The following is a 24,651-nucleotide window of genomic DNA, read 5'->3' as shown; positions in this document are numbered from 1 at the left end:
GCCCCCACACCCCCACTCAAGGTTTCAAGAAACACTTTACCCTCCTCTCACGCATGTAAGCTGTCCCTAGGCTCAACAGGGCAAGGCAGCTTCGGGAATGATCCCCTGCCTTCTCATTGGGCTGCCCTTCAGATAATACAACTTTCTTTGCTTCAAAACCAGTGTCTCAGACATTGGCTTACTGTGCACTGGGGACACGGACAAGTTTGAGTATGGTAACAAACCTGGAATTCTCTATCTGGCGAAATTATTCTTTAGGAATGAAAAATAAAGACATTCTCATGGAAGGAACACAAAGAGAATTTGTTAGCTAAAGGAAGTTCTGGAAGCAGGAAGGAAATGTGTGAGATTATTATTATTTATTTACTTATTTATTATAGAAAACATACATATGGTAGAAAATAGGAAATAAAATACCTATTGCTCTCTGCCCCCAGTTCCTGGCACAGAGCTCCTAAAACCACTGTCATTTCTGAAGTGATAAGAGTACCGGCAGCATCTTTTGTGCTATGGTTGGTCTTTGACCCCAGTTCCTGGCAGTTCCTCAATCCCTTAGAATCCCCTAGGTGACGGCAGGGTCTTTTGTTCTAATGAGGTGACTCTCGGTGGGCTCCTGGATGGGGTCTGGTCACCAGAAAGACCAAACTAAGATTAGAAGCTTGGAATTTTCGGCCCCACCTCCCATTCTCCAGAGAGGGGAGAGGGGCTGGCAATGGAGTTTACCATCATGCCTATGTGGTAAAGCCGCCATAAAACCCCCGATAGTACAGGGTTCTGGAAGCTTCTGGGTTGGTGAGCACACGGAGGCGCTGAGACTGGCACATCCTTTCCCACGTACCTTGCCCTAGGCCTCTCCTCCATCTGGATGTTCCTCGGGATCTTTTATCATATCCTTTTATGACAAACCGGTACACAGGAAGTAAAGTGTGAGCTGTTCTAGCAAATTCACCCAGTGAGGGTGCTGTGGGAACCCCTGATTGACAGCTGATCACTCAGAACCGCAGGGGACAACCCACTCGCGATTGGCATCTCAAGTAGGGTGAGGGCGGTCTTGTGGGACTGAGCCCTCAAGTGGCGGGATCGGACCCCACTTTCGGGTAAACAGTGTCAGAACTGTGTTAAATTGCAAGACACGAGAACTGCCTGGGGAAGAAAACCCCCAGAAGTCTGGTGTCAGAAGTGTTGTGAGTTTGGTAATAAAGGGGATATGCTGGAGAACTGGGTGTTTCCCTACTCCGAATGCTAACAGAAAGACTCCTGGAAGGTCAGGAAAGAACTGAAAGAATAAAAATATGGGTAGGCCACGTCTCACTGGCTCAGTGAGTGGAGTGTGGGACTCTTGATCTCAGGGTCGTGAGTTTGAGCCCCACATCGGGGGTAGAGTTTACTTAAATAAATAAATGGGGCGTCTGGGTGTCTCTGTCAGTTAAGAGTCTGACTCTTGATCTCAGGGTCTTGAGTTCAGGGCCTGTGTGGGGCTCCATGCTGGGTGTGGAGACTACTTAGAAAAAAGAAAAGGAAAGTGAAAAAATAAATACAATTTAAAAATATGGGTAAATACAATAGACTTTTTTTTCCTTCTTGAGTTTTCCATATTATGTTTGATGGTTGAAGCAAAAAGTATAATATCTAACATGGTTCTACTTGTAGGTAGAGCACATTTTGAAACAGTTATAGAAACTGGGGAAGGTAAGGGATTTAAAGGGAGGTAAGGTTTCTACACTTCAAACGGGTACAATACCAACACCAGTGGGCAGGGGATGAGTGACGTATGCATAATGTAATACCTAGAGCAACCACGAAAGCAGCATACAAAGGGGTTTCAAAAGAGAATTTCTAGAGTCGAAAGAACAGGGTTTGCCCATTTTCCTCTACTTTCTAGCTGAGTGACTGTAGTCAAGTACTTAACTGCTCTGTAAAATGAAGTTAATAACATTCACTTTGGACAAATCGAAGTTAATATGTATTAGCTATAATTATAGCAATTATTATTTTGCATATTATTTTTTATTGGGTCAGGCTATAAGCCCTGTCTTCCTAATTCATTTACTTTTACTGGTTTAAATTAAAGTAGCCTCGAAGGGGCACCCGGGTGGTGGCTCAGTCAGTTAAGCATCTGCCTTTGACTCAGGTCATGATCCCGGGGTCCTGGGATTGAGTCCCATGTCAGGCTCCTTGCTCAGAGGGGAGCCTGCTTCTCCCTCTGCCTGCCACTCCCCCTGCTTGTGCTCTCTCCCTCTCTGTCAAATAAATAAATAAAATCTTAAAAAATAAATACAATAAAGTAGTCTTGAAACCATGTATTTACTGTTCCTATCACAATTCCTGGTATAGACCACATGCTCAGAAAGTTAAAGCTATAGTTATTTATTATTTGTCAGTAAAGAAGGTTGGCCTGTTCTTTAGAAAGAAAGTGACATTCCAAAATGTGAGGGGCTGAGCCTCCGCCAGGCGCTGGACAGGACCAGCTGCGGCAGCTGTGCGAGGCCAGAGCCAAGCTCAGGTAGCGGCTCTCTTTAAATTCAACCACACTGAGCGCTTCATTCCCTGTGCGGCCCTCACATCTTCCCAGTCCAGTTTGATGTCTGGAACTTCAACTTCTGGCTCAGGATCCTTTCTCAGGGCTCCCTGCGGGGAGGCCACCACGATGGGCAGAGGGCCACATTCCTCCCGGAATTCTACAACGTGGAGACCCTTCTTATCAGCCAGTTGTTGATGGGTTTCCTGGGCAAGACCAAATTGAGAACGCCAGGTTAGGTCTATGAGATACACCTGTAACTTAAAGACCAGGAACGTCCACGTACCGCTTGGGGGACTTCACATTTCAGAGGATTCTGGATAATGTTATCTTGCAGCTAAACCATGGTGACCTGGGGTGGACGGCATCATCTCCCCGTTCCCCAATGAAATGGAGGAAGGGCCTTGGCCTCTGGTCTCTTGCTTCCCAAACCTCCCCAATTACGTGCCATGCTGTGCCCCAAACTGAACTTGAATCTCATCAAGCCCCTGTTCCAGCTACTGTTTTACAGGACAAGCAGGGAGAGAAGACATTAGGAACCCATGGGTGGGGCGCCTGGGTGGCACAGTCGTTAAGCGTCTGTCTTCGGCTCAGGGTGTGATCCCGGCATTCTGGGATCGAGCCCAACATCAGGCTCCTCCGCTGAGAGCCTGCTTCTTCCTCTCACACCCCCCCTGCTTGTGTTCCCTCTCTCCCTGGCTGTCTCTGTCTCTGTCAAATAAATAAATAAAATCTTAAAAAAAAAAAAAAAAAGAACCCATGGGNTTAAAAAAAAAAAAAAAAAATTTAAAAAAAAAAAAAAAAAAGAACCCATGGGTGTTTAGCAGCAGACTAGGAAGCTACAGGACAAACAACTCAGTCAAAACAAAACAAAACAAAAAAGCAAGGGAAAAAAAAGAAGGAAACCTACAGATTAGAAGTGACCTAGAAGACATGGCAAGAACTTATAATGTATTGACCTTTTCTGCAATCAAACTCAAATGAATTATGTAAAAAACTTTTTTAAAAATTCAAACGAATGGATACCTTTCTATGACCACTACGTAGGTAACCGATGATACTGCGGTACTGTCAAGTTTTAGGTATAACAGTACTGGGGGGTATTTTTTAATCCTAATCTTTTAGAAATAGATACTGAAATATTTATGAATGCTACAAGGTGATGTCTGAGACCTGGTTCAAAACAACTGGGCTGCATGCAGGAGGTACTGAGAGACAAAGGTCGGCCACAAGCTGCTAACTGCTGACACTGGGTGAGAGGGCCATGGGCAGTCCTTACCGACAGCAGCCCCAGAAGTCTGGAAAAAAGCAAACAAACTTAGGAGATGGCTTATTGATAGTAGATTAAAATACCTGATACGTCCAACCTCATGTTTCCAGACTCTATGGCCACCTTGTACTATTCTATGTAAGCTTGAAATTAGAAAGAAATGAGCTATTTCATAAAAACAAAATTAAATAATTTAAACTGGTGGGTCTTACAATCAATGGCATGTTGCTTAAGTTGGTGACTTTTTTTTCTTTTCGAGTGGCATATGAAATAAAGCAACATTTTATTTATTATTTTTATTATTTTTGAGAGAGCACGCATGTGTGTGAGGGGGTAGGGAAGGGGGGAGGAAGGGGGCAGATCCCAAGCAGGCTCCATGCTCAGCGCAGAGCAATGTGGGGCTCCATCTCATGACCCTGAGATCATGACCTGAGCCAAAATCAAGAGTCAGTCGCTTAACTGAGCCACCCAGGAGCCCCCAACAATGCAACATTTTATAGTTGATGGCATTTTAGAAGAGATGATACATGGTGATATCGGAAAATTTCAAGTACTGACATAAAACAAATATATTACAGGGGCACCTGGGTGGCTCAGTTTGTTAAGCGGCTGCCTCTGGCTCAGGTTGTGATCCCAGGGTCCTGGGATCAAGTCCCCATTCCGGGCTCCCTGCTCAGCAGGGAGCCTTCTTCTCCCTCTGTCTCTGCTCCTCCCCCCACTCATGCTCCCCCCCCAAATAAATAAAGCGAACAAAAAATATTACATAAAAAAAGAACAAGTCTACCTGATCATAAATATAACCTATCTAAAACTAATACCTCCATCAAACAAACCTCTCATGAGAAGTCTGAATTTAGAAATGCTTTTGAAGCATATTTTATATAGTACCAACACACACACACACACGGCTGTTCAAAAAGGATCTTTTAGCCAAAGCTTTTCTTCCAATTAATTTTCCTATTTTACACAGAGATATATATAATTATTCGATGGACCTTGATTCAAAACCAGCTATCACACTTTCTAAGCATCAGGAAGACTGTCAGAGTGGAATCTCTTGAACCTGGCTGTCTTTTCTGCTCATCCAGCTGCTAAGGTCTACCCATCTCTTTGAAGGACAGGCCATCCCCTGGAGCAGGGGAGAGGGCAGCCCAGGGGGAGGGGCTTCGCTGTAGAGTAGAGCGCCTGCGCACCTCGCCCAGGTTGAGAAACAACTTGGCTTATTAAGGTTCATAGCTCCTTCAAGCTCAGGCGTCCATCTGAATGACCTATGTGGGTAACGTGAAAATTGCCTGTGCTTCTCCCGAAGACAGCGCTCGAGCAGAGAGGCTTCACTCTAGTCCCAACTGAAAGGACTAAATCAGGAAACAGCCTTTCTCTTTCTACTTTACATTTCTATACTGTTAGACTTGTAGAACAAGCATAAATTCTTTTCATAATAAAACAGATTATAATTACTGGCTTTTATAAATATTTCATTTCAAAACTTTAAAACACCCATGAAGTATTCTTCAAAGGGGAATTTTCACGAACTAACTGCAGTTGGATTAACTAAACTGATGCAGCCACAGGCAGCAAAGAAAGCCCCAGTCCTCAGGCAGCGCCGGGACAGCAACTCCACGAGGCTCCCAGGACATTACGGTCTAAAAGGCCCACAAGTGAAATACGAACAGTAAGTTCTGTTTCAGAGCCCAGGGAAGGGTTACCTGGCGGGAGAGCCCATGGAAGAGGCCCCGTGTGAGGTTGAGCATGTTGAGGGACCCAGAGACCTTGGCATACATGTCTTTGATGCCAATGAGCCGGCAGATGGTGATGATGGCCCGGTGGCAGCGGAGGCCATAGCCTAGAAAAGGAAAAATGCCATCAGTCACTCTGCCGCCTTTCACACAGCTTTGGGCTCTGAGTTTGGGAGGCCCTGGTTCACATTCTGGCTTCATCATTTCCCTGGAAAACTTACTTCCATAATAACACTGATGTAAGTGAGATGTTATAAAGACTAAAGAATAATATATATAAGTTTCTTAAGCACATGGGCAAAAAAACAGGGATGTTATAAAGATTAAGAGAAATGGGTGAAAGTTCTTGCCCCCCCATGCCTGAGCTGGCTAAGACTCAAGGGACACACCTGTTTTCACCCTCCTCAATTGCTCAGTTGCACTGAGACCTACTTCCTCTTCCTGGAAAAACTCCTCTCTTGGCTTTGGTAACACAGCCTCTCCCACATTCCCTCCAAACACAGCATCTTAATTGCTGCTTTCAGGCACTTGGTGGAAGTTGCTTATCTGATGTTTCCCCTCCGTAGAATGTGGGCTCTGTGAGGGCTAAAATATTATTTATTTCTACTGTATCCCGAGAGCCTAGATCAGTACCCAGCAAATGCAGGTAGCAGTGAGAGAAAGACACCCCAAGTTTAGACTCTAACATTTTGATTAGCCAGACATGGAACTCAGCACACATCTCCCCGCTTTAAGGCAGAGGACCTACTCTGTGTTACTGGCTTTCTGATTTCCAATTTGTAACGGTAATTCAACATATGTATATAAAAACTCTATTTGGATACAAGCACCTAACATAGAACCATCCCTTCCACTTGTCAATTAAATGTGCAGCCCAGAGCTATGGCGGATCATGTGAAAACTAGGACCTCAGAGGGTAGCTAGGACAGGCAACAACGGGGTGGTTTGTCCTTCTCCGCGGAGTGATATACGCAGAATGAGTGTCCATGTGTGAACAAAGGCATGCGTGCACAGACGTGTATAAATGTGTATAAATGCACACACATCTAGAGGCCGGTGCCCATGCAAGACGGTGCAAGGCAGATCGTGGAAGGGTCTGGAAGGCATACTCTAATCTGCTACTGCTCACTGAATGACCCTAGACAAGAGACTCTCTTCTCCTCCACACCTACTTAGCAGAGCTGACGCTGAGCTCCCGAGGGAAGGCGTGTATACCGCACAGCCCCTGGACCGTACACGACACTCCCCAAATGGTAGCCAGTTTTGTACAAACACAAACCTCCGTGTAATAGGGTCATGGTCCTGTGGTAATTATTTGGATGTACTGTGACTGTGAACACTTCCAGGCAGATGTCAAAACCCTTGTTTAATGAAAGTTAAATCTGTGTGCGTGTGGTGTGACCGGGGATGTGCTCTGCACGTAAGGCATTAAACACGGTGCCACAGCCAAGGAAGAAGCGCCCTCTGGTCAAGTAAGTTTGCGAACCCCGCCTTCTCTACCCCCAGCTGGGAGATTCACATCGCAGAGCAGTGCATTAAAGACTGGGACAACCCCAAAGATGTACAAGCATCATTTTTACTTTCCATAATCATTTCCCCACATGGCACTCTTTCTGGAGTTCACACCTATTAATATCTCCGCCCAGACATAGCAATACACAGGAACATAGCTTAGGAACTGCTGTCTATAACGTATCCTACTGTTCTAGCTTCAAGATCAGAATATTTAATCCCAATGCACAGGGAATGGGTTCAACTATATAGAAACCTGAAAAACACAGCTTCAGGAGACAGGGAAGATAAAAAAAGCAACTTCAGCAATTAATTCGGCCGTCTTTCAAAAATCCTGCAGATATAAATGGAGCTACACTGTTCAACAGCAATAGGACAGAAGCCATAAACGCAAGCCATTTATGGAATTTTAAATTTTCTCTTCGATGCATTTTAAAAAAAAGAGGTAAAATTAATTTCAGTAATATCTTTTATTAACCTAACATCCCCACAACACGATCATTTCAACATGTAATCAGTAACTTTGAGATATTTCAAATTCTTTGTTTTCATACTGAGCCTTTGAAATCTGGTGTGTGCTCGACACTCGGCAGATCTCAGCAGCCACATTTCAGGTGCTCGATAGCCACTCGGGGTCCCAGCCACCATGGGAACAGCGTAAGTCGAAACCTTGATGTCAAAGTGCTCGACTCAATACTTCTTCTAATAATAAAATAAGTTTTTATTAGGCCTATAAATGATTGTGCTTTTAAAGCAGAAGGCAAGTTCTCTCGGTGCCCGATTAGTACTGAATTTGATGATTTTTCTTCCTGATTTACTTCCACGTACTAGAAGCTTTGACATGAAAAATTTAGATGTTTTATCTTTTTCTGATCCAAACTTTTAAAGATATACCTCGAGTATCATTTTTACTGTAGAACCACAGGCTAAACACAAATCAAAGTGCTCAAGAATTCTATACCCAGAGTCCACTGGGCATGACCGCCCCAGCTCCGTGACCCTGAACTCTGCCTGCCTGCTCTTCCACGGGACAGGAAGGTCCACCTCAGCATCCCCAGAGCTTAGCACAGCACCCAGCTCACGGTGTTCAACTGATACTTGACGATGTGAGCAAATGACTGGACCCGAAGAAGCTGTAAGAATCTGCCATCTAATAGCATCAACAATTCTCGAAGAGGAGCTGATGTTCTCACTCATCCAAACCCAATGACTCACTCAGTTACTCCTTCCCATTCAGTGTGCTCGTCCCACCTAGAATTCCCCTGGAACATGCCTGTGTTCATGGGAGCCGAGCAGGTTGACTACTTTTTATTTCCCTGAGAGCCTCGGGCTGCTTAAATCTAATGTAGGCCTTTCCTTTTTGGTGTTTTCAAAAGGGAGTGCAATACATGTGATCAAAAATAGAGGACAGGATGGATCTGGGATAATTTCTCTGCTTTATCTTTAACAAATTATAAGAGTATTTTTGGTTACCTCTGGGTTGTTTCTTCATCTTGATATGCGTCTTTTTAAATCTTAAAGAAATATCGTGGAATACTGGAGGGTAAAAACATAAACATAAGAAGGATTAGGTGTGTAGCTTTAATGCCCTTGCAAATACCACAGTGCAGCTACTCGCTAGTGAGCAGCCAGCACGCACTGGCCAAGGATGAGTGACAAAACTCTGATTTCACTCGTTACTAACCTTCTCAGGGGAGAAAATTCGCCCCTTTCTGTATTTTATATAATTATTTGGTCCAGAACACGATAACCGGCAGAGAAACACAAAGATAGCCATAGAGCCATACGGCCACACTTAATGAAACAAGAGTCATCCTGCAAATTTTACAAGAGAAGATTCACACTCACTCGTATGGTCTTCGTATCGTTCTATATAATACAAATAGTGAACTGCTCTGTTCTTCGCCTGAAAGAAAGAAGGAAAATAGTTTTCTTAAACCTATTGATGCAATTTACATTTTCTAGGAGATTTAAAAAAAATACCTTCCATAAAATATTTAATTACAGAAAATTTCACGCTTACACAAAAATTTCATTATATACTCCTAAAAGGTGAGGATTTGATTTTAAAAATTTGTAACAGTATCACTATCACACATAAGAAATGTTAACAGTAATTCCTTGTATCTTTGAACATCCTGTCGGAGTTCCAACCTTCGCAGCTGTCTCACACGTTTGGTAAAAGCAATCACAAGTCTGCTAAAACCGATGCAAAAGAAAACAGGTGCTGCTAAGGCTGCTTTTAGAGAGAGAAGTAACTTCTGACAGGAAGCCTCAGGGGAGAGTTCTTATTTCCATTATTATTTTTTTGTAGTTCTAATGGTGCCTAGCACGCTGATCTTTTACTCTCAACAAAAGAAAAATGTACGTACTTTCCTGAAAGCATCCATCCGATCATCGGCTTTCCCAACGGCAAAACCTTAAAAAAAAAAAAAAAAAAAAGTAAAACCATAAAAAGGGGCATAAATCTGGCACATGAGGTCTTTCACCACATTTCAAGTGTCAGTTCCTACAATACTGCACAGCATTTTATTCGTCTTCTACCCACAGAAAACCTGTTATCCAAAACAAATGATAAAGCATGAGGCTACAGGGGGTGCCTGGCTGGCTCAGTTGGAAGACCATGTGACGCTTGATCTCGGGGTTGTGAGTTCGAGCCCCACACTGGGTGGTAGAGATTGCTTAAATAAACAAAAGTTAAAACAAAAGTTAAAACAAAACAAAAACAGACACATGAGGCTACAGAGACTCGCTTATCTATTTTGGGGTGTTTTGGAAAGATTACATTTGAAATTATCTATGAAATCCAAGGTTAGGTATATAACACTACCTTTTATAAATCTCTAGATAAAACTAAATATACTTTAAAAAAAAAACAACTAACCATGCTCTAAATTAAAAAGATAAATGGTTTTGAACATTTTAAAAAATAGATTAAAATAACCAGAAAGGTTGGGGGAAAACATAACACTGCCATAGAGTAAAACCACGACTTCACTGGAACTTTCAAATGCAATTCAGATTTCAATTAACCAGGAAATAAAATCAACAATTCTAGGTTTGTGAATGCTTAACCCTATGAAATGAGATTTATCACAATTTAACAGAAATGCTGCCATTATTTGCTATCACATTATTTACTTTGAAGAATGTATTTTATTTTTAAATTATACATAGGAAAGTAATATAAAGTGAGACTGCTCCGCGAGATAGAAATGCAAGACATCTGAGAACCTGGGACAAAAGGGACTGTAGATTTTAATCCCTAGTTTAAACAAAACAAATGAAGCCATATAAGTCTTAGAGGAAAATACAAGTGAACTTGTATTGAAGGCTTTCTAAACGACACAAAACTAGAAGTGATAAAAGACTGATAAAGTTGCTATATAGGGACACCTGGGGGCATCGCTGGTTAAGCGTCCGACTCTTGATTTTAACTCAGGTCATGATCTCAGGGTAGTGAGATCCAGCCCTGCATCAGGCTCCACACTGGGCATGAAGCCTGCTTCTGATTCTCTCTCCCCATCTCCCTCTGCCCCTCCCCCGCTCACCCTCCCCCCCAAAAGCTGCTATAGAAAGGTTTAAAACTTCTGTGGATTTAAAACTTTTGTGCAGAAAAAAATTAAAAGCTAAGTCAAATGTATGATAGACAAAGGGCTAATGTCCTTAACTTACAAACAGCTTATACCAATCAGGAAAGCAAAGAACCATCACCCCATAGCGAAATGGGTAAAACATGTAAACTAACAGACCTCAAAAAGGAAATAATGGCCAATAAACATGTAAAATGGTGTCCAAACTCTCGTAATTAAAGAATGCAGATCAAAACTAAGAGATATGCTAGATAATCAGTAAAGTCTGATAATACCCAGGCTGGCCAGGGTGTGTTGGTACAGAACAACGTAAACTGACGCAACCTTTTGGGAGGGCAATCTGGCAATGCTCACCAACACTTAAAACGCATATAACTTTGAGGCAGCAGTTTCACTGCAAGAAGCTTCCCCTATTGATATACGTGGAAAAGTATGACAAATCACATACACAAGAAGCTTGCTGGTTTTTATAAGTGGTAAAAAATGGAAACAACACAAGCATTCACCAAAAGGGAAAAGGTTACAGTAATTACGTTTCTCCACACAATGGAACACTATGCAGTCAGTACAAAGAAGGAGGGGGAATCTGTTTGTGCTACTCTAGGGAGATCTCTGGGTTTAATACTAAGAAAGGAAAGCAAGGTGCAAAATTATGGATATACTCTTTTTTTTTTTTTTTAAAGATTTTATTTATTTATTTGACAGAGATAGAGACAGCCAGCGAGAGAGGGAACACAAGCAGGGGAAGTGGGAGAGGAAGAAGCAGGCTCATAGCAGAAGAGCCTGATGTGGGGCTCGATCCCATAACGCCGGGATCACGCCCTGAGCCGAAGGCAGACGCTTAACCGCTGTGCCACCCAGGCGCCCCTGGATATACTCTTGATCCCTCTGTGTTAAGATTTTTTAAAAGGTAAATGGAGATCTATGAATACAGAATTTCTGAAAGATATAAGAGTGTTAAGAGAGGTTTCTTTTGGCAACGTACTGTCATATAGATAACTTATTTTGACAGTGTCAGGATGGGCAGTTTTCCAATTTTCTTTCCCTAATACATCCATGTATACACTTCAAAACCAGACATTCACTGGGGAAATTTTACAGAAAAGTATAAAGAAGGAATTTTAAATGACTCAAAAACCTATAGATTAAACATTATTAACTTTTCCAACATATAACCTTCTAGTCTTTTCTTTGCATAGAGACATACTTATATAAAAAGCAAAACTGGGATTATATTATGCAGTCGTCTGTGAAGTGTTTTTGGTTGCTTATTTTTACTTAGCATCATTTTGTAAGTAATTTTCCATTATTCTTTAATGGCTACAGAATATCACAATGTGTGACTATATTCTTTTTGTAACTATGTCCCTGTTGTTGGACATTAAGTGGCTTTCCCTCCCTAATTTTTCACTATTATACATAATACAACAGTGTCTTAAGCCTTTTCAAACATCCATTGTTCTCCACGGAAAAGGCAGGTAGAGGAAGATCTGTTCCTTCTTTTTCCTCTAAGGGATTTTATGGGTTTGCCACAAGGTTTGTGGACCCAAACCACTTAAAAGGTTTAATCTGCACAAAGAGTCTGGGCAGCAGCAAGAACCCACAGACTCCAGAGGGGAGCCCAGGCCACACCTGTCCTCTGCCTCCACCATCAGCACCATGCATATCACACCCCATTTACCTGCAGCTCCTCTGCCGTTCCCCACCACGACCAGGACACGGACTGATTTCTTTCTTCCCTCTTTTGCTGTCATATTGAAAACATTTCTTACCTAAAAGACAAAAGGTTTCATATGTATTACACCTTTAGAAAATTCTGAGGGAGCCTGGCTGCCTCAGTTAGTAGAGCATGCAACTCTTGATCTCGGGGTTGTTGAGTTCAAGCCCCATCAATTTAAAAATTAAAATAAAATAAAATAAAAATCAATTTAATTTAATTTTTTAAAAAGGTAAAGAAAATTCTCAAGGAACTGGAGTGACCGCCTTACACACACCCCCCCATGGTAAGTAGCTATATCATCCTCCAAGTTATAAGCACCAATAGCAAACTTTCTCGAAAGGAAACCTCTCTCTGCACTATTTCTTCAGTGGTAAAATGGAAATAAGACTTTTCCTTCCTATTTCATAAGGTCGTTACAAGGTTGGACTGAGATCTTCTGAAGGGATTCGAAACTGTACAACTCAATACACACTATCTTAATGAACTTCACAAAGGAAGAGAGTTGCTGATTAAACTGTGAAAGAATTTATAACTGATTATTACTGATTATAACATATTCCAATTATCAGGGATGTTAGAATATAAAAAAATGTGCATCTTAGAAATGAATGAAAATGCAGTACAGAATTAGGCTAGGGCTGGATCTCTATACTAAGGTTGAGGCTTACCTGATAATACAAAATTTGGAAATACCTGCTTATTATGAACTACAGGAAAATCTATGTTTTATTTAGCTTGCTTATTTTGTTTTTTTCGGTGTATTTAAAAGGCCAGGAATTATGAAACTGTTACTTTTAACTGCTTACATGGCAAGTCCTTTCCCATAAAATAAGCTTAAAGGAAAAGGGCCGTCCCGTCCACATCCATGGATAATCTTACAGGAAATCATCCACATATACAAGAATTCTTCAAAGGGATTAACTTCCAAAAGGTATAAACTGGGACCCAAAGACATAAAATGCTTGTAAACGTATTTTAAATTACTGATAATGATGAAAGAATATACATATCTGATCACAAAATCAGTTAAGTGGTTTTCCCATATGGTATTTAACCCTGACCACGTATGTGGTACTAGCTCAAAGGGAAGCTCACTCTTTTAGGAAGTGCCCTGGAAAGTGACTGAAATTTACCTGACACAGGCTTCAGTTTCAAGGACCCACAAACAGCCCAGCAGATTATTTCCTCATCAAGAGCTGGGCACCGACAGCAACTCCAAGCTTTCTTCCCCTGCTCCATGGTTCCTTCCCTCTGCTCCCTGAACCGAGTGCCCAATACAGCTTGTTTAGAATTCAAAGACAGATTGCTAACCTACTTTAGCTTTAGGAGGGAGGATTTTAATAGTAATCTCCAAATTCTGTTCTCAACAATACCACTGAGGCTGCCCTCTCATGAGACTGCAACTGGTAGCCCCCAAAAAGGGCGGCAGTCATGTGAGCCAGGATCAAGTAACTGAAATTAAAATGTCATTATTTTCATATCCAAATCAACTGTGTCTCCAAAAAGACATGCATCAAAGGCTTTTCCTCAAAGGTGCCTGGGTGGAGCAGTCAGTTAAATGTCCAACTCCTGATTTTGGCTTAGGTCATGATCTCAGGGTCGTGAGATCAAGCCCTGTATTGGGCTCTAATGCTGGGCATGGAGCCTCCTTGAGATTCTCTCTCTACCTCTCCCTCTGCCCACCCCCATCCCTGACCCCTCCCCCCATGCACTCTCTGTCAAAAAAAAAAAAAAAAAAAACGACCTTTTCCTCATGGTTCCTCTTGTGCTATTCCCACTCCACGCACCCCAACTTCTCCAAAGGCTCAACGGAGTATTTAATTCAGCATGCCTACCTCAAGTACCCTGGTATCAAAATCATCATATGTTTCTGTAGAGAGAAAAGAAGCAGGCATACAGATAAATGTGTCTACACAGTTAGTGCATGAAAGCGTTTTTCAACACAGGCACCACCGCCGATTTTGAAGTGAGAAGGAATCTCAGATCTTTTGGTGCCACTCCCAAGGCCACACCCTCATCCTCCATCATCACCAGAGACTGCTCCAGCACTAAATTCATAAAACTCGGCTGCCCTTTCCCTGACTGCATCATCCCACCCCTCCAGCTCTCTCACCAACAACTCCCATGGTGATGGTTCTTGGAGTTCCCTAGCACCTCCAGGCTCCTGACCACTGTCTTCCCTTCCTCTAAGCCCCTCTAAGCCTCTGCCACTCAGCCAAGACACCACAAGCCACTGCTTCGACCAGATCTTGCAAATGTCCTCAACTCCCTCACCCTCTTCTCTCTCCACCACACTATCCAGGCCAGAATAAAATGCAACTGTCTGCACACCTGGCCTGCTGGGTGCGGAAGGAGAAGTCAAAGTGTAGTACACATGTGGGCCACTAAAGACATGGTCTCCAACTCAGTCAAGTCCTCCCTGCTGCCCGTTGGCCTTTTACGTCCGTTTAGGTCTCTCTCCACTCAACACAGCAGCCATTTCAAACACTCTCTGTGTTCTTTTATTTTTATTTACTTTTTCCTATAGAAAATTTCAATCATATAGAAAATAACAGAGAACAGCAAAATGAAATCTTACATGCCCATTAGCTAGCTTCAACACTTATCAACAGAGCCCATCTTCTTTCCTCTAAACTCTAATTCCTACTCCACGGGATAATTTTGAAGCCAGTCCTCGATACCCTGCCTCTTCATCAAAAGATTCCGGTGGCCATGCTCGTCAATGCCCCCACCCTACTTTCAGCAGATGACCCCACCCCCTCCTCACCGACTAACTGAAGCCACCAGACAGACAGCACTCACACACCATGCCCCCAGCACACACACATTCCCACTAGCAACAGCACAGGCTCCCCTGAATCCGCAGTCTCAAGTTAATCCACTCATCCACTCTGGATCTAAGCCCTCATTAGGGATTTAGTTTATCGGTTTTTTCTCTCCAACCCATACCTTCATCCTCCCATCCGCCGTTCTAAGCACGTTCACCTGAATCTCTCCGTCTCTACTTCCCCTCACCTCTTTAAGCCAAACTTGAGAAAGTAGCCACACTCTTTTCTATTTCTTCATCTCCTGCTCATTGACAAGAGGGAATTTTTCAGATGATTTTTACTTCTTTACATATTCGGGATGGGGTTGGGGAGGGAGGACTCTGTTTTCTAATTTGGCCTGATAAGTATTATCAATTTTTATTTCATGTATGCTTTTATAAAGTTGAACGACAACTATCTGGTTTATCTTCTGTTATCAAAAGAGCACTCCAAGCCACGCTGCTCCACAGGTACCCCATGGGCAATTGTGTTTGGGGAACTGCATCCTACTTGGGCTTGTATAGATCCCAAATGCATGCTACCACATTCAAGGCTTTGAGAAGCCACACGTAAGGATGCCAAAAGCCAGTACTTTGCTTCCTGTGTGTGGAATACTTCTTGGTTATGGGCCTCTAATGTTCCATAAAATACAACTGAATAATAATGTGAAGTTATCTCAATAATGCTCAAATCCTTTTTTCGAAAAGGCAGTCTAAACAGACAATAAATAAAATTAAGGAATTCTAGAACTATAGGTACTCTCTCTGTCACAAAGGGAAGCAACACTGGGACTCTGCTACCTCCACTGGGATCAGGGTCAGGAGGGCCAAGACTGACGCCTCCCCACGTGTTTCCACTCCATCCTCGCTCCCGTTTAACCTTCGTCTTCCGCTTCCGGTCCCACTCTTCCCTCTGCTGGACCATATCAGCCTCTACCTTCTCCTGATCTTCCTTGCTTCTTTGCGCAATGGGCTGCACAGCTCCCTCTCTCATAAGAGGGACATTCAGACCAGGCCAGAGGAAGCCACGACGCCCTGAAGGTTTAAAAACGTATGTTAATAAGAATTTTTAAAAATCATTCATTTCTTCAATGTTAAAACAGCAGGCAACGGGTGTACAGACCATGACACTGCTGGACGGAGCTTAAACTAATGATCACCTGGCAGGCCACCCGGCACTGTCTATTAAAATTTTAAGTGTACCTACCCCATAACTAGTAATTCCACTTCATGACATTACCTAGAGAACATTCCCATACAAGTACGAGGCATAAGTGTGCTTGGACAAGGAGGTCCACTGAAGTGTTATTCGTAAAAGCGAAGAGGGGAAACAATCTACGTGTATAGCAATATTGGACTGATTAAATGACCTGTGGCAACTTCAACCCATGAAATACTCTGCACTGAACCGAAAGAATAAGGTAGCTCTACAGATTCTGATAAGGAACAATTTCCAAGACCTATTATTGAGTGAAAAAAGTAAACTATAAGACAGTACATACCATGATATAATTTAATTTTTTTAAGAAAACATGTTTAAGGTATTTATGTATATGAAAACATTAAAATACACCAGAAGGAAACATCAAAATGCAATCAATACCTTGCTTGGGGGCAGCAACCGGGATTGGAAGAGATAGAAAGGGCATCAAGGGGAATTTAGATTTCTCTGTAATCTTTGAATTTTTTACTGAGAAGGTATACTTAATATGATTGTCGTACCTTTTAAAAACGTTAAAAAATAAGATACAAGGTGAGTCATTAGAGAAAAACATTCAAATAGACAAGCAAGTGCAGTGAACAGTGTTTTTATGCCTGGAAGCCTATCACAATAAAGGATAACTTGTCAGCCACCACAGCACAAAATGCCGATTCGAGTACACTGTACTATTTTTACTCTTCGAAAAACCCAAAGTAAAAACGATCATGTGTTTCAGGGGTTGGCAAATTAAGGCCCAGGGGCCAAACCCTGCCCACCACTTGTTTTTGTAAAGTTTGACAGGAACACAGCTATCCTGGTTTGATCATGTATTATCTAGGACTGTTTGTGCTCCCATGGCAGAGCTGAATAGTTGGAACAACGTCCGTGTGGCTCACTAAAGTTAAAAATATTTTCTAATTGGGGGCGCCTGGGTAGCGCAGTCGTTAGGCGTCTGCCTTCGGCTCAGGGTGTGATCCCGGCGTTCCGGGATCGAGTCCCACATCGGGCTCCTTGGCTGGGAGCCTGCTTCTTCCTCTCCCTCTCCCCCTGCTGTGTTCCCTCTCTTGCTGGCTGTCTCTCTGTCACATAAATAAATAAAATCTTTAAAGAAAAAAAAATTTTCTAATTGGCCCTTTACAGAGCAAGTTTGCCAGCTCTCACAATGAATCGTAAGCACAATGAGGGGAGTGACTATCGCAGAAGATGCAACACAAGGGCACTTAAAGCTTGTTGAATGAAAAACTGAATGAATTGCATTCTATGGGATTTTCTTCCCCCAGAATCATGGGGCATTAAGTGAGCCATCTGGGTGAACTCTAAAACTACAGACCCTAATGCCCTTCATGAGAAATAGATGAGGCTTCTAGACTATAAAACTCTCTATAAAACTAGGAGGGAAACCTTAAAAGCACATTAGCTTTTTTATAAATAAGCTTACCTTCACCAATGATCTGACCCCTGTTCAAATCTTTTTTTCTCTTTTTCTTAGTTCTTTTGCCTCTTCCTTTTCTTGCTCCTGCTCCAGTCTCTGCTAAAGCACCTTTCCAAAGCTCATCTGCTGTCACTGTAATGAAAACAGGTTTTTTGGTTTTTTTAATTACCAAGCAATGATCTATGGTCCCCCATTGAATAAAAAAGGCCAGAAGAGGCCAGCTTCACTTGTATCACTATAGAATTATAGGTGATTTTCTTCTTTTTGATTTTCTGTATTTACCAAATAATCTAAAATGAACTGGCTTTATAATCCTAATTTTCTTGTAAACAGAAACTCTATTCTCTTTTAAGTAATCTCTATACCCAATGTGGGGCTCAAACTCACAACCCCAAAATCAAGACTTGCATGCTCCACCAAATGAGCCAACCAGATACCCCAATTCTAATTTCTTTTAATTTGCCTAATGCTGAGTTCTGAAATCAGTCTCCATTTATTACAAGCTAATTTCAGTTCAGATTGGACTATTTCAAATACCACTGCAAGTAGGAGTAGTGTTAGCAAAACAATGCCTACTTAAAATTAATTTTTCCTGGCGCACCTGGGTGGCTCAGTCAGTTAAGTATCTGCCTTTGGCTCAAGTCGTGGTCCTGGGATCGAGCCCCGCATCAGGCTCCCTGCTCAGCTGGGAGCCTGCTTCTCCTTCTCCCTCTGCCTGCGCTCTCTCCCTCTCTCTCTCTGTCAAATAAATAAATAAATAAAATCTTTAAAAAAAAATTAACTTTTCCTGATTTTACTATCTCCTCAACTAAAATGCAACTAAAAATAGCCTTTGAATATATTCTTGTTGTGAATCTAAATCAGCAGGGATTTGGGCCACAATTCAATACTCTGTAGGTCTCCGGTGCCCCAAACAAGGGGATTAAAGTAAACTAGTGCTCCCCCAAAGTACAGTACAAATAGTTGGTAGTATGTGAGATAATTCTAGGAGGTATACTAAAGAATATTTTTATTTTAGTAGCACACCATATACTAACTTCTAAAGTGTTAATTCAGGAAAAATTAAGGAAAAGAAGAAAAATTAAGATACAAAAGCACCTTTTAGTTCCCTGTTTCATAAAATGGGAAGTTTGTGGCCAGTCTACGTACATTTAGTGAAGAAACTATAGGATCTATACTGTTGACCCATTGAATTACTGGGAGACGAAATACAGCATTGTGTCTGTAGCGCATGGGTCAAGCTGGTGAAATGATGGTTGTCTCTGGTTCCTAGCGACGACGAAGGACCTGTAGGTAAATGGAAAAAAACTCCGAGTTAGATGCTCCATGTCTGTGGAAAAATACTGCCAGCACCAAATAATTAATCATTACTGATGCAATTAAGTAACTAAAATCCTGAACTTTGTAGTCATATTTTGAGGACAGCCTTTCTTTAAAAAATAAATCAAAACTTAGACTGCTGAGCTAACTGCCCATCCTAGTTAGAGAAGTGAGAGTTCATCCACACAATGGACACAGCTGTCTAAAGAAAGAAGTGCATCTGTCCTTACTGGGGTCCCCATGGTGCTATGTTGCCCTGACAACCCCATGATCAGCATTATCTACTCTGGGCACGTGATGACCTCTGCTGTCTTCAGCAGGCAATGTACCCGTGTGGAAAGACCTGTAAAAGGCCTGGTTAGAAGAGCGAGGTGCTGAACAGTAAAGCACCCTACCCTCCATGTTGAAGAAACAAGGAGGGGACATGAATATACTTTATAGACTAATTTCAGAAGCATATGTAAGAAACTGGTCACAGCGGTTGCCTCTGAGGAAGAAAACTGATGCGTTTGTGGTTAGTAGGAGAGATTTGTGCTTTTTTGCGTTTTTTGGAATTTTTGGAACCATATGCATGCGTCGCACAAGAAAACATTTTCAAACAGCTATGTCTCGGGGCAGCTGTTTAACCAATCCCATGGATAGTAGTGTCCTGTGAGGGAGGCAGGGGTGACAGGAATCAGGGACTCAAAGAAATGCGACTATTGATCACAAAAACAGTACACACACTCCAGCTCTGTATTTTAATGGAGAACGTAGTCACCATGAGAAAAGTGAGGAGGGAGATTAAAACAGCTCTTGAAAGAATAAAGTTTATTTAAGGGCACTGGGCTTGAACAGAAAGCCAAAGAGTAATAGCAGCTATTTTCACGTCTTTGAGAAGTGAGGCCAGTCAGTGGCCCTCCTCACACAAGCCTTCTGCAGGCCCTCCATCAGCTCAGGTTGGGGACACCACCTGACTTACAGCAGAGGGCAGAGTTAGTAGTTTATGAATGAATGAGTCACCCAACTAGTAAGTGAACAAATAAAGGGAAGAGCTGAGGTAAGCACACTCTTCTGGACCCTCAAGCAAGGCATGAAGGCATCTCAACAAGCAGGGTTAACAAGATAAAAGGGAGTTAAGACTAAAAGTAAAGCTCAGCGCAGAGAGTTCCAGAAGGTCCAGGACACAGTGAGATTTCATATTCCGCCCTAACCATAGGAAAAGGCATTTCAATGACCACAAGCACAACATGGGCTCAGCAAAGCCTGGCTTCCTTTCTTTCTGGAGAGTGACTGAAGAGAGGGCCCTGCACTCTGTCAGTGTGGGAGCAAAGGCCTCTGCAAAGACACGGCTTTACTAGGAGGCATCACAATATCCAGACAGCTCTGGACCCAGCCCTGCCATTTACTGGCTGTGTGATCCTGAGCGAGTCACTTCGTCTCTCAGAGACTCACTCCATCATCCGCCAAATGGAAATGAAACCCCCTCATAAAAACCGGTGAGAATTAGCCAATATAACATGTTACAAGCCTGACACACAGTAATTACTCCAAAAATCATAGCTATTATTTTTTAAAGCCTTGAACTATAACAACTGTAGTCATAAAAAACTTGAAAACTACTCTAGACCTTATGCACTTCCATTATAAAGAATGTGCTTTGTTCATTTACATTTACGCCTACTTAAAGTACTCTGGCATTAGAGCTTGTGAAAAAGGCAGCTGGATAAACGAATCTCACCGTTGCTACGAACAGTCTTCAATGCCAAAATGGAAGCTGTCGGAAAGGTGTTTCGGTAAAGCTGTCTGGACCATATGTGGCCTGTAAATTTAAAAAAATTCTTTTAAGATACATTTCTACATTAAAAGGAACATTTTTAACACCCAAAGAATATTACTATCTACAGAATAAAAGAACCAAGAGAAACAAATGAGTAATTTCTGGGTCCCACGACCACTTGAAGTAGGTAACATCACATCACATCTTCTCCTTCATGTTCCCATCTAACCAGTTACCAAGCCCTACAAATTCTCCTCAAAAATCTATCAGCTGCACCTTCTCCTACAGTCTCACTGCCCCTTCTTTGCTCAGGCACCATCCCTCAGTCACAAGGTAACAAGAGTCCCTTAGCAGGTCTTGCTGCTCCCCCTCCAATTCCCCATCTGTTGTCAGTCAGGCCTTTCTAAAATAACATGCCTGGTCACTTCCCAGGCCCGATTTATCATTCTTTGGCTCCCTACTGCCTGCAGAACAAAGTCAAAACTCCTCAACATGGTCTATAGGACTGCAACGTGGCCCCAACCTTCCACATTGGTCTCATCTGTCACCACTGTCCCCTTCACCCTCTTCGACTACACCAGACTTGTAGTCATTCTTGAACACACTCTGTTCTTCAATCCCTTTGTGTCTCTGACACGTTCTCCTAAACATCACCTCTGGGTGAAGGCTCCTGATTCCCACAGTGCCCCCCAAGCACTCTGCTCTCCTCGCTCCTCCGAAGCCCCGGTGGCACCAGGCTGTAACTGTATTGGGAGCCACTTCACATGGAACAGTGCTTCCAAACAGGCTCTGACAGCACTTACTGGTTCCTAATTTTTGAAAAGGGTACCAAGATAAATCAGTGGGGAAAGAACAGTCTTTTCAAGAAATGGTACTGGGACAACTGAATATCCACATGCAAAAGAATGAAGTTAGAGCCCTACTTCATACCATATATAAAAATCAACTCAAAATGGATCAAAGACCCAAAGGTAGGAGGAAAAACTAAAAAACTCTTAGGAAAAACCCTAAGGGTAAATTATCAAGACCTTGAATTTGGCTTTGGTTTCTTAGATATATTAAAAGCATAAGCAACCAAAATTAAATAGGTAAATCAGACTTCATCAAAATTTTTGGGATTCAACAGACACTATATTCAGAGAGTGAAAAGACAACACACAGACTGGGAGGAAATTTTTGCAAATCATATATCTGACAAAGAAGTTGTACCTAGAATATATAAAGAACTCTAACAATTCACTAATAAAAAGACAACTGTAGAAATGGGTAAAGATTTGAATAGACATTTCTCCAAAGAATATTTATAAATGGCCAAATAAACACACAAAAAAAGATGTTCATAAGCCATCAGGGAAATGCAAATCAAAACCACAAACTGATACCACTTCATACCCACTAGGACAGCTATAATAAAAAAGATAATAACAAATGTTGACAAGAATGTAGAGAAATAATCCTCGTGTACTGCTGGTGGGAATGTAAAATGGCGCAGCTATGTTAAAAACAGTTTAGTCATTCCTCAAAAAGTTAAACATGGAATTACCATTTGATCCAGCAATTCTACTCCCAGGTCTGCATACAAGAGAAACTAAAATATTTCACACAAATATTTATAGCAACATCAGACATAAGGGCCAAAAGGTGGAAACATGTCAAATATTTGCCAACTGATAAACGGATACACAAAATGTGGTATGTACATGCAACAGAAATTCAGCCATAAAAAGGAATGCAGTACTGATACATGCTACAACATGAATGAATCTTGACAACCTTACGCTAAGTGAAAGAAGCCAATCACAAAAGACCACATAAGTATACGAAATACCCAGCACATGTAAACTATATGGAGAGAAAGATAAGTGGTTGCCCAGAGTTGGGGGCAATGAGGAACTAAGGGGATGACAGCCAAAGGGTATACTTTTGGGGTGATGAAAATGTTCTAAAAGTTGATTATATGGTGATAGTTGTATAGTTTCATGAATATACTAAAAACCATTGAATTGTACACTTTAAGAGGATAATTGTATGGTGTGTAAATTACATCTCAATAAAGCTACTACCAAAAGAAAAGTTTATACCAGAAAACGGGGTGTATTAAAAAAACAAAACAAAACAAAACAAAAACAGGCTCTGGAGCCAAGTGGTATGGATACAAAAACCTGACCCCCTCCCAATGTAACCTTGAACAATTTCTCAACCTCCGTGTCTTGATTCCCTCATCTGTATAATGGGAATAATAAAGGCATCTATCTCACAAAGACACTGTGAAGATAAAGTGAGGAAGAGCATAAAGAGCTTAAGACAGTCCCTGGAACACAGTAAGAGCTCATGAAGGAAAGCTACGAATGCCATAGGTGCTATTTGAATGGAGCCTTGAAAAAGGAGGAGGTGGTCACAACATGGACAGAAGTAAAGAATGTCCACGACATGGACAGATTTTCTGCCAAATGATTTCAGGTTAAGTTTCCCAAATGGGTTACAAAAAAATCTTCGGTTTTTAGAGGTCTTTGGGCTTCGGAATCATGCTGGGTTGTGGATTTACAATAAAACAGACGGAAGAAAAAAGGCCAAGACGATCATGAATCACAGAGACAGACCTTATGCTAAAGGATACAGCAGATTGCCTCTCCTCAGGCTGCAAACCAACAAACGTGGGAGAGGACAATTTAACAGCAAAACCACAGACATTCAAAACATCCTTCTTTTCACTAATGACACTGATCCAGCCGGAATCTAAAATGACTGATACTAAGCTTATCCTACTCAAGCTGGAGGACTGCCTCCACCTGCCTCGAACCCCACATCGACATCTCCAAATGAACCCATCACCAAATGAATCACCATCACGCCCCCCGGGAAGGCGATGCTTGCCTCCCAGTTCCCCGCGCCTCTTAGCCAAGCACGCACGAGCAGTTTGGTGAACTGGAAGGAGCCTTGGACAGCGTCCAGTCCACCCTCACTTTACAGACAGGAGCCCTGCGATTCGAGAAGGCGCGGAAGCGCTCAAGGTCACACAGCGGCTCTGGAAGGAACCGGAGCCGAGCATGATGGGCCCATCGGGTAGCCTCTTTCCGCCCGTGCACCTGCAGTCCGCGGGCGAGCCCCCGCCCCCGTCCCCGCTCAAAGCCCCTCTCCCAGCATCCGGGCTCTCACCCGCCGGCACGCCACACAGCGCAGGGAGGTAGCCCGCGGCGCGCACCGCCACCGCCATGGTGGAGCCCTGAGAGCGCCTCGGTCAGGACCGCCTTCTCCACCGCCTGCCGCGACTGCAACTCCCGAAAGGCTGGCCACAGCCTGCGGCTGAATTCCCGAGGCCAGAGGACCGCGCCGCAGCGCAGACCGGGGTGGGGGATTGTCTGTACCGGCAGCAGTTTAGAGAGAGTCCGGCGCAGCTGCGGACAGCCCCCTCTGGGGTCCTCGCGTTAGGACCCGGGGGCGAGGCTTGGGCTGGCTGCCGGTGTGGGCGGAGCTGACTCCTAGTGTACTCTCCCGGGAGGAGACAACCGTGACCAGACGGAAAAAGCGGCGGACGCCTCGGTGCCGTGAAGACCTCTTAGGGCTGACAGGAGCTGGGGCTGCAGATCGTTCTCAACAAGAAGTGCGAGGTACAGACGAGCACGAAAAGGGTCTAAGTGAAGGTGCAAGGGGTGATGTCTCGAGGAGGTTTAGAATAGGTAAGACAGGGAGTATGAAATTGTTCATGCCCAACTCCAATAAAGCTCTGAAGTTTTTAGATTCATTAAGCACGTCAGGTACCTTGGATTTCACACGCATTTATGTA

At 42.8% G+C, this 24,651-nt stretch overlaps 1 protein-coding gene across 1 annotated transcript; it reads right to left on the bottom strand.

Moving 5' to 3' along the window:
* Positions 1–2,351: 2,351 nt before the first annotated feature.
* Positions 2,352–24,277, bottom strand: MRPS5 (mitochondrial ribosomal protein S5). Its single transcript, XM_008700145.2, has 12 exons — positions 24,024–24,277; positions 20,829–20,909; positions 18,938–19,075; positions 17,795–17,920; positions 15,957–16,190; positions 14,185–14,219; positions 12,311–12,401; positions 9,409–9,455; positions 8,885–8,942; positions 8,510–8,572; positions 5,495–5,631; positions 2,352–2,724 (listed from the first exon to the last, which is right to left on the bottom strand). The coding sequence occupies exons 1-12, from the start codon at positions 24,079–24,081 to the stop codon at positions 2,500–2,502; spliced, it is 1,293 nt and encodes a 430-aa protein (XP_008698367.1). The 5' UTR covers positions 24,082–24,277; the 3' UTR covers positions 2,352–2,499.
* Between the last annotated feature and the right edge of the window lie 374 nt (positions 24,278–24,651).

This window comes from Ursus maritimus, unplaced genomic scaffold, assembly GCF_017311325.1.
Source record: "Ursus maritimus isolate PB19 unplaced genomic scaffold, ASM1731132v1 scaffold_6, whole genome shotgun sequence".
Classification (NCBI taxonomy): domain Eukaryota; kingdom Metazoa; phylum Chordata; class Mammalia; order Carnivora; family Ursidae; genus Ursus; species Ursus maritimus.
This window is presented reverse-complemented; position numbering and strand designations above follow the sequence as displayed.

Coding starts and splice junctions, on each gene's coding strand:
- MRPS5 (XM_008700145.2), bottom strand. CDS start 24,081: ATGGCGGTGGCGGTGCGCGCCGCGGGCTACCTCCCTGCGCTGTGTGGC. Junction 16,191..17,794: donor GGGTCAGATCATTGGTGAAG/GTAAGCTTATTT, acceptor TTAAACCTTCAG/GGCGTCGTGGCTTCCTCTGG. Junction 5,632..8,509: donor GATGAAGAAACAACCCAGAG/GTAACCAAAAAT, acceptor TTCCTTTTCTAG/GCTATGGCCTCCGCTGCCAC.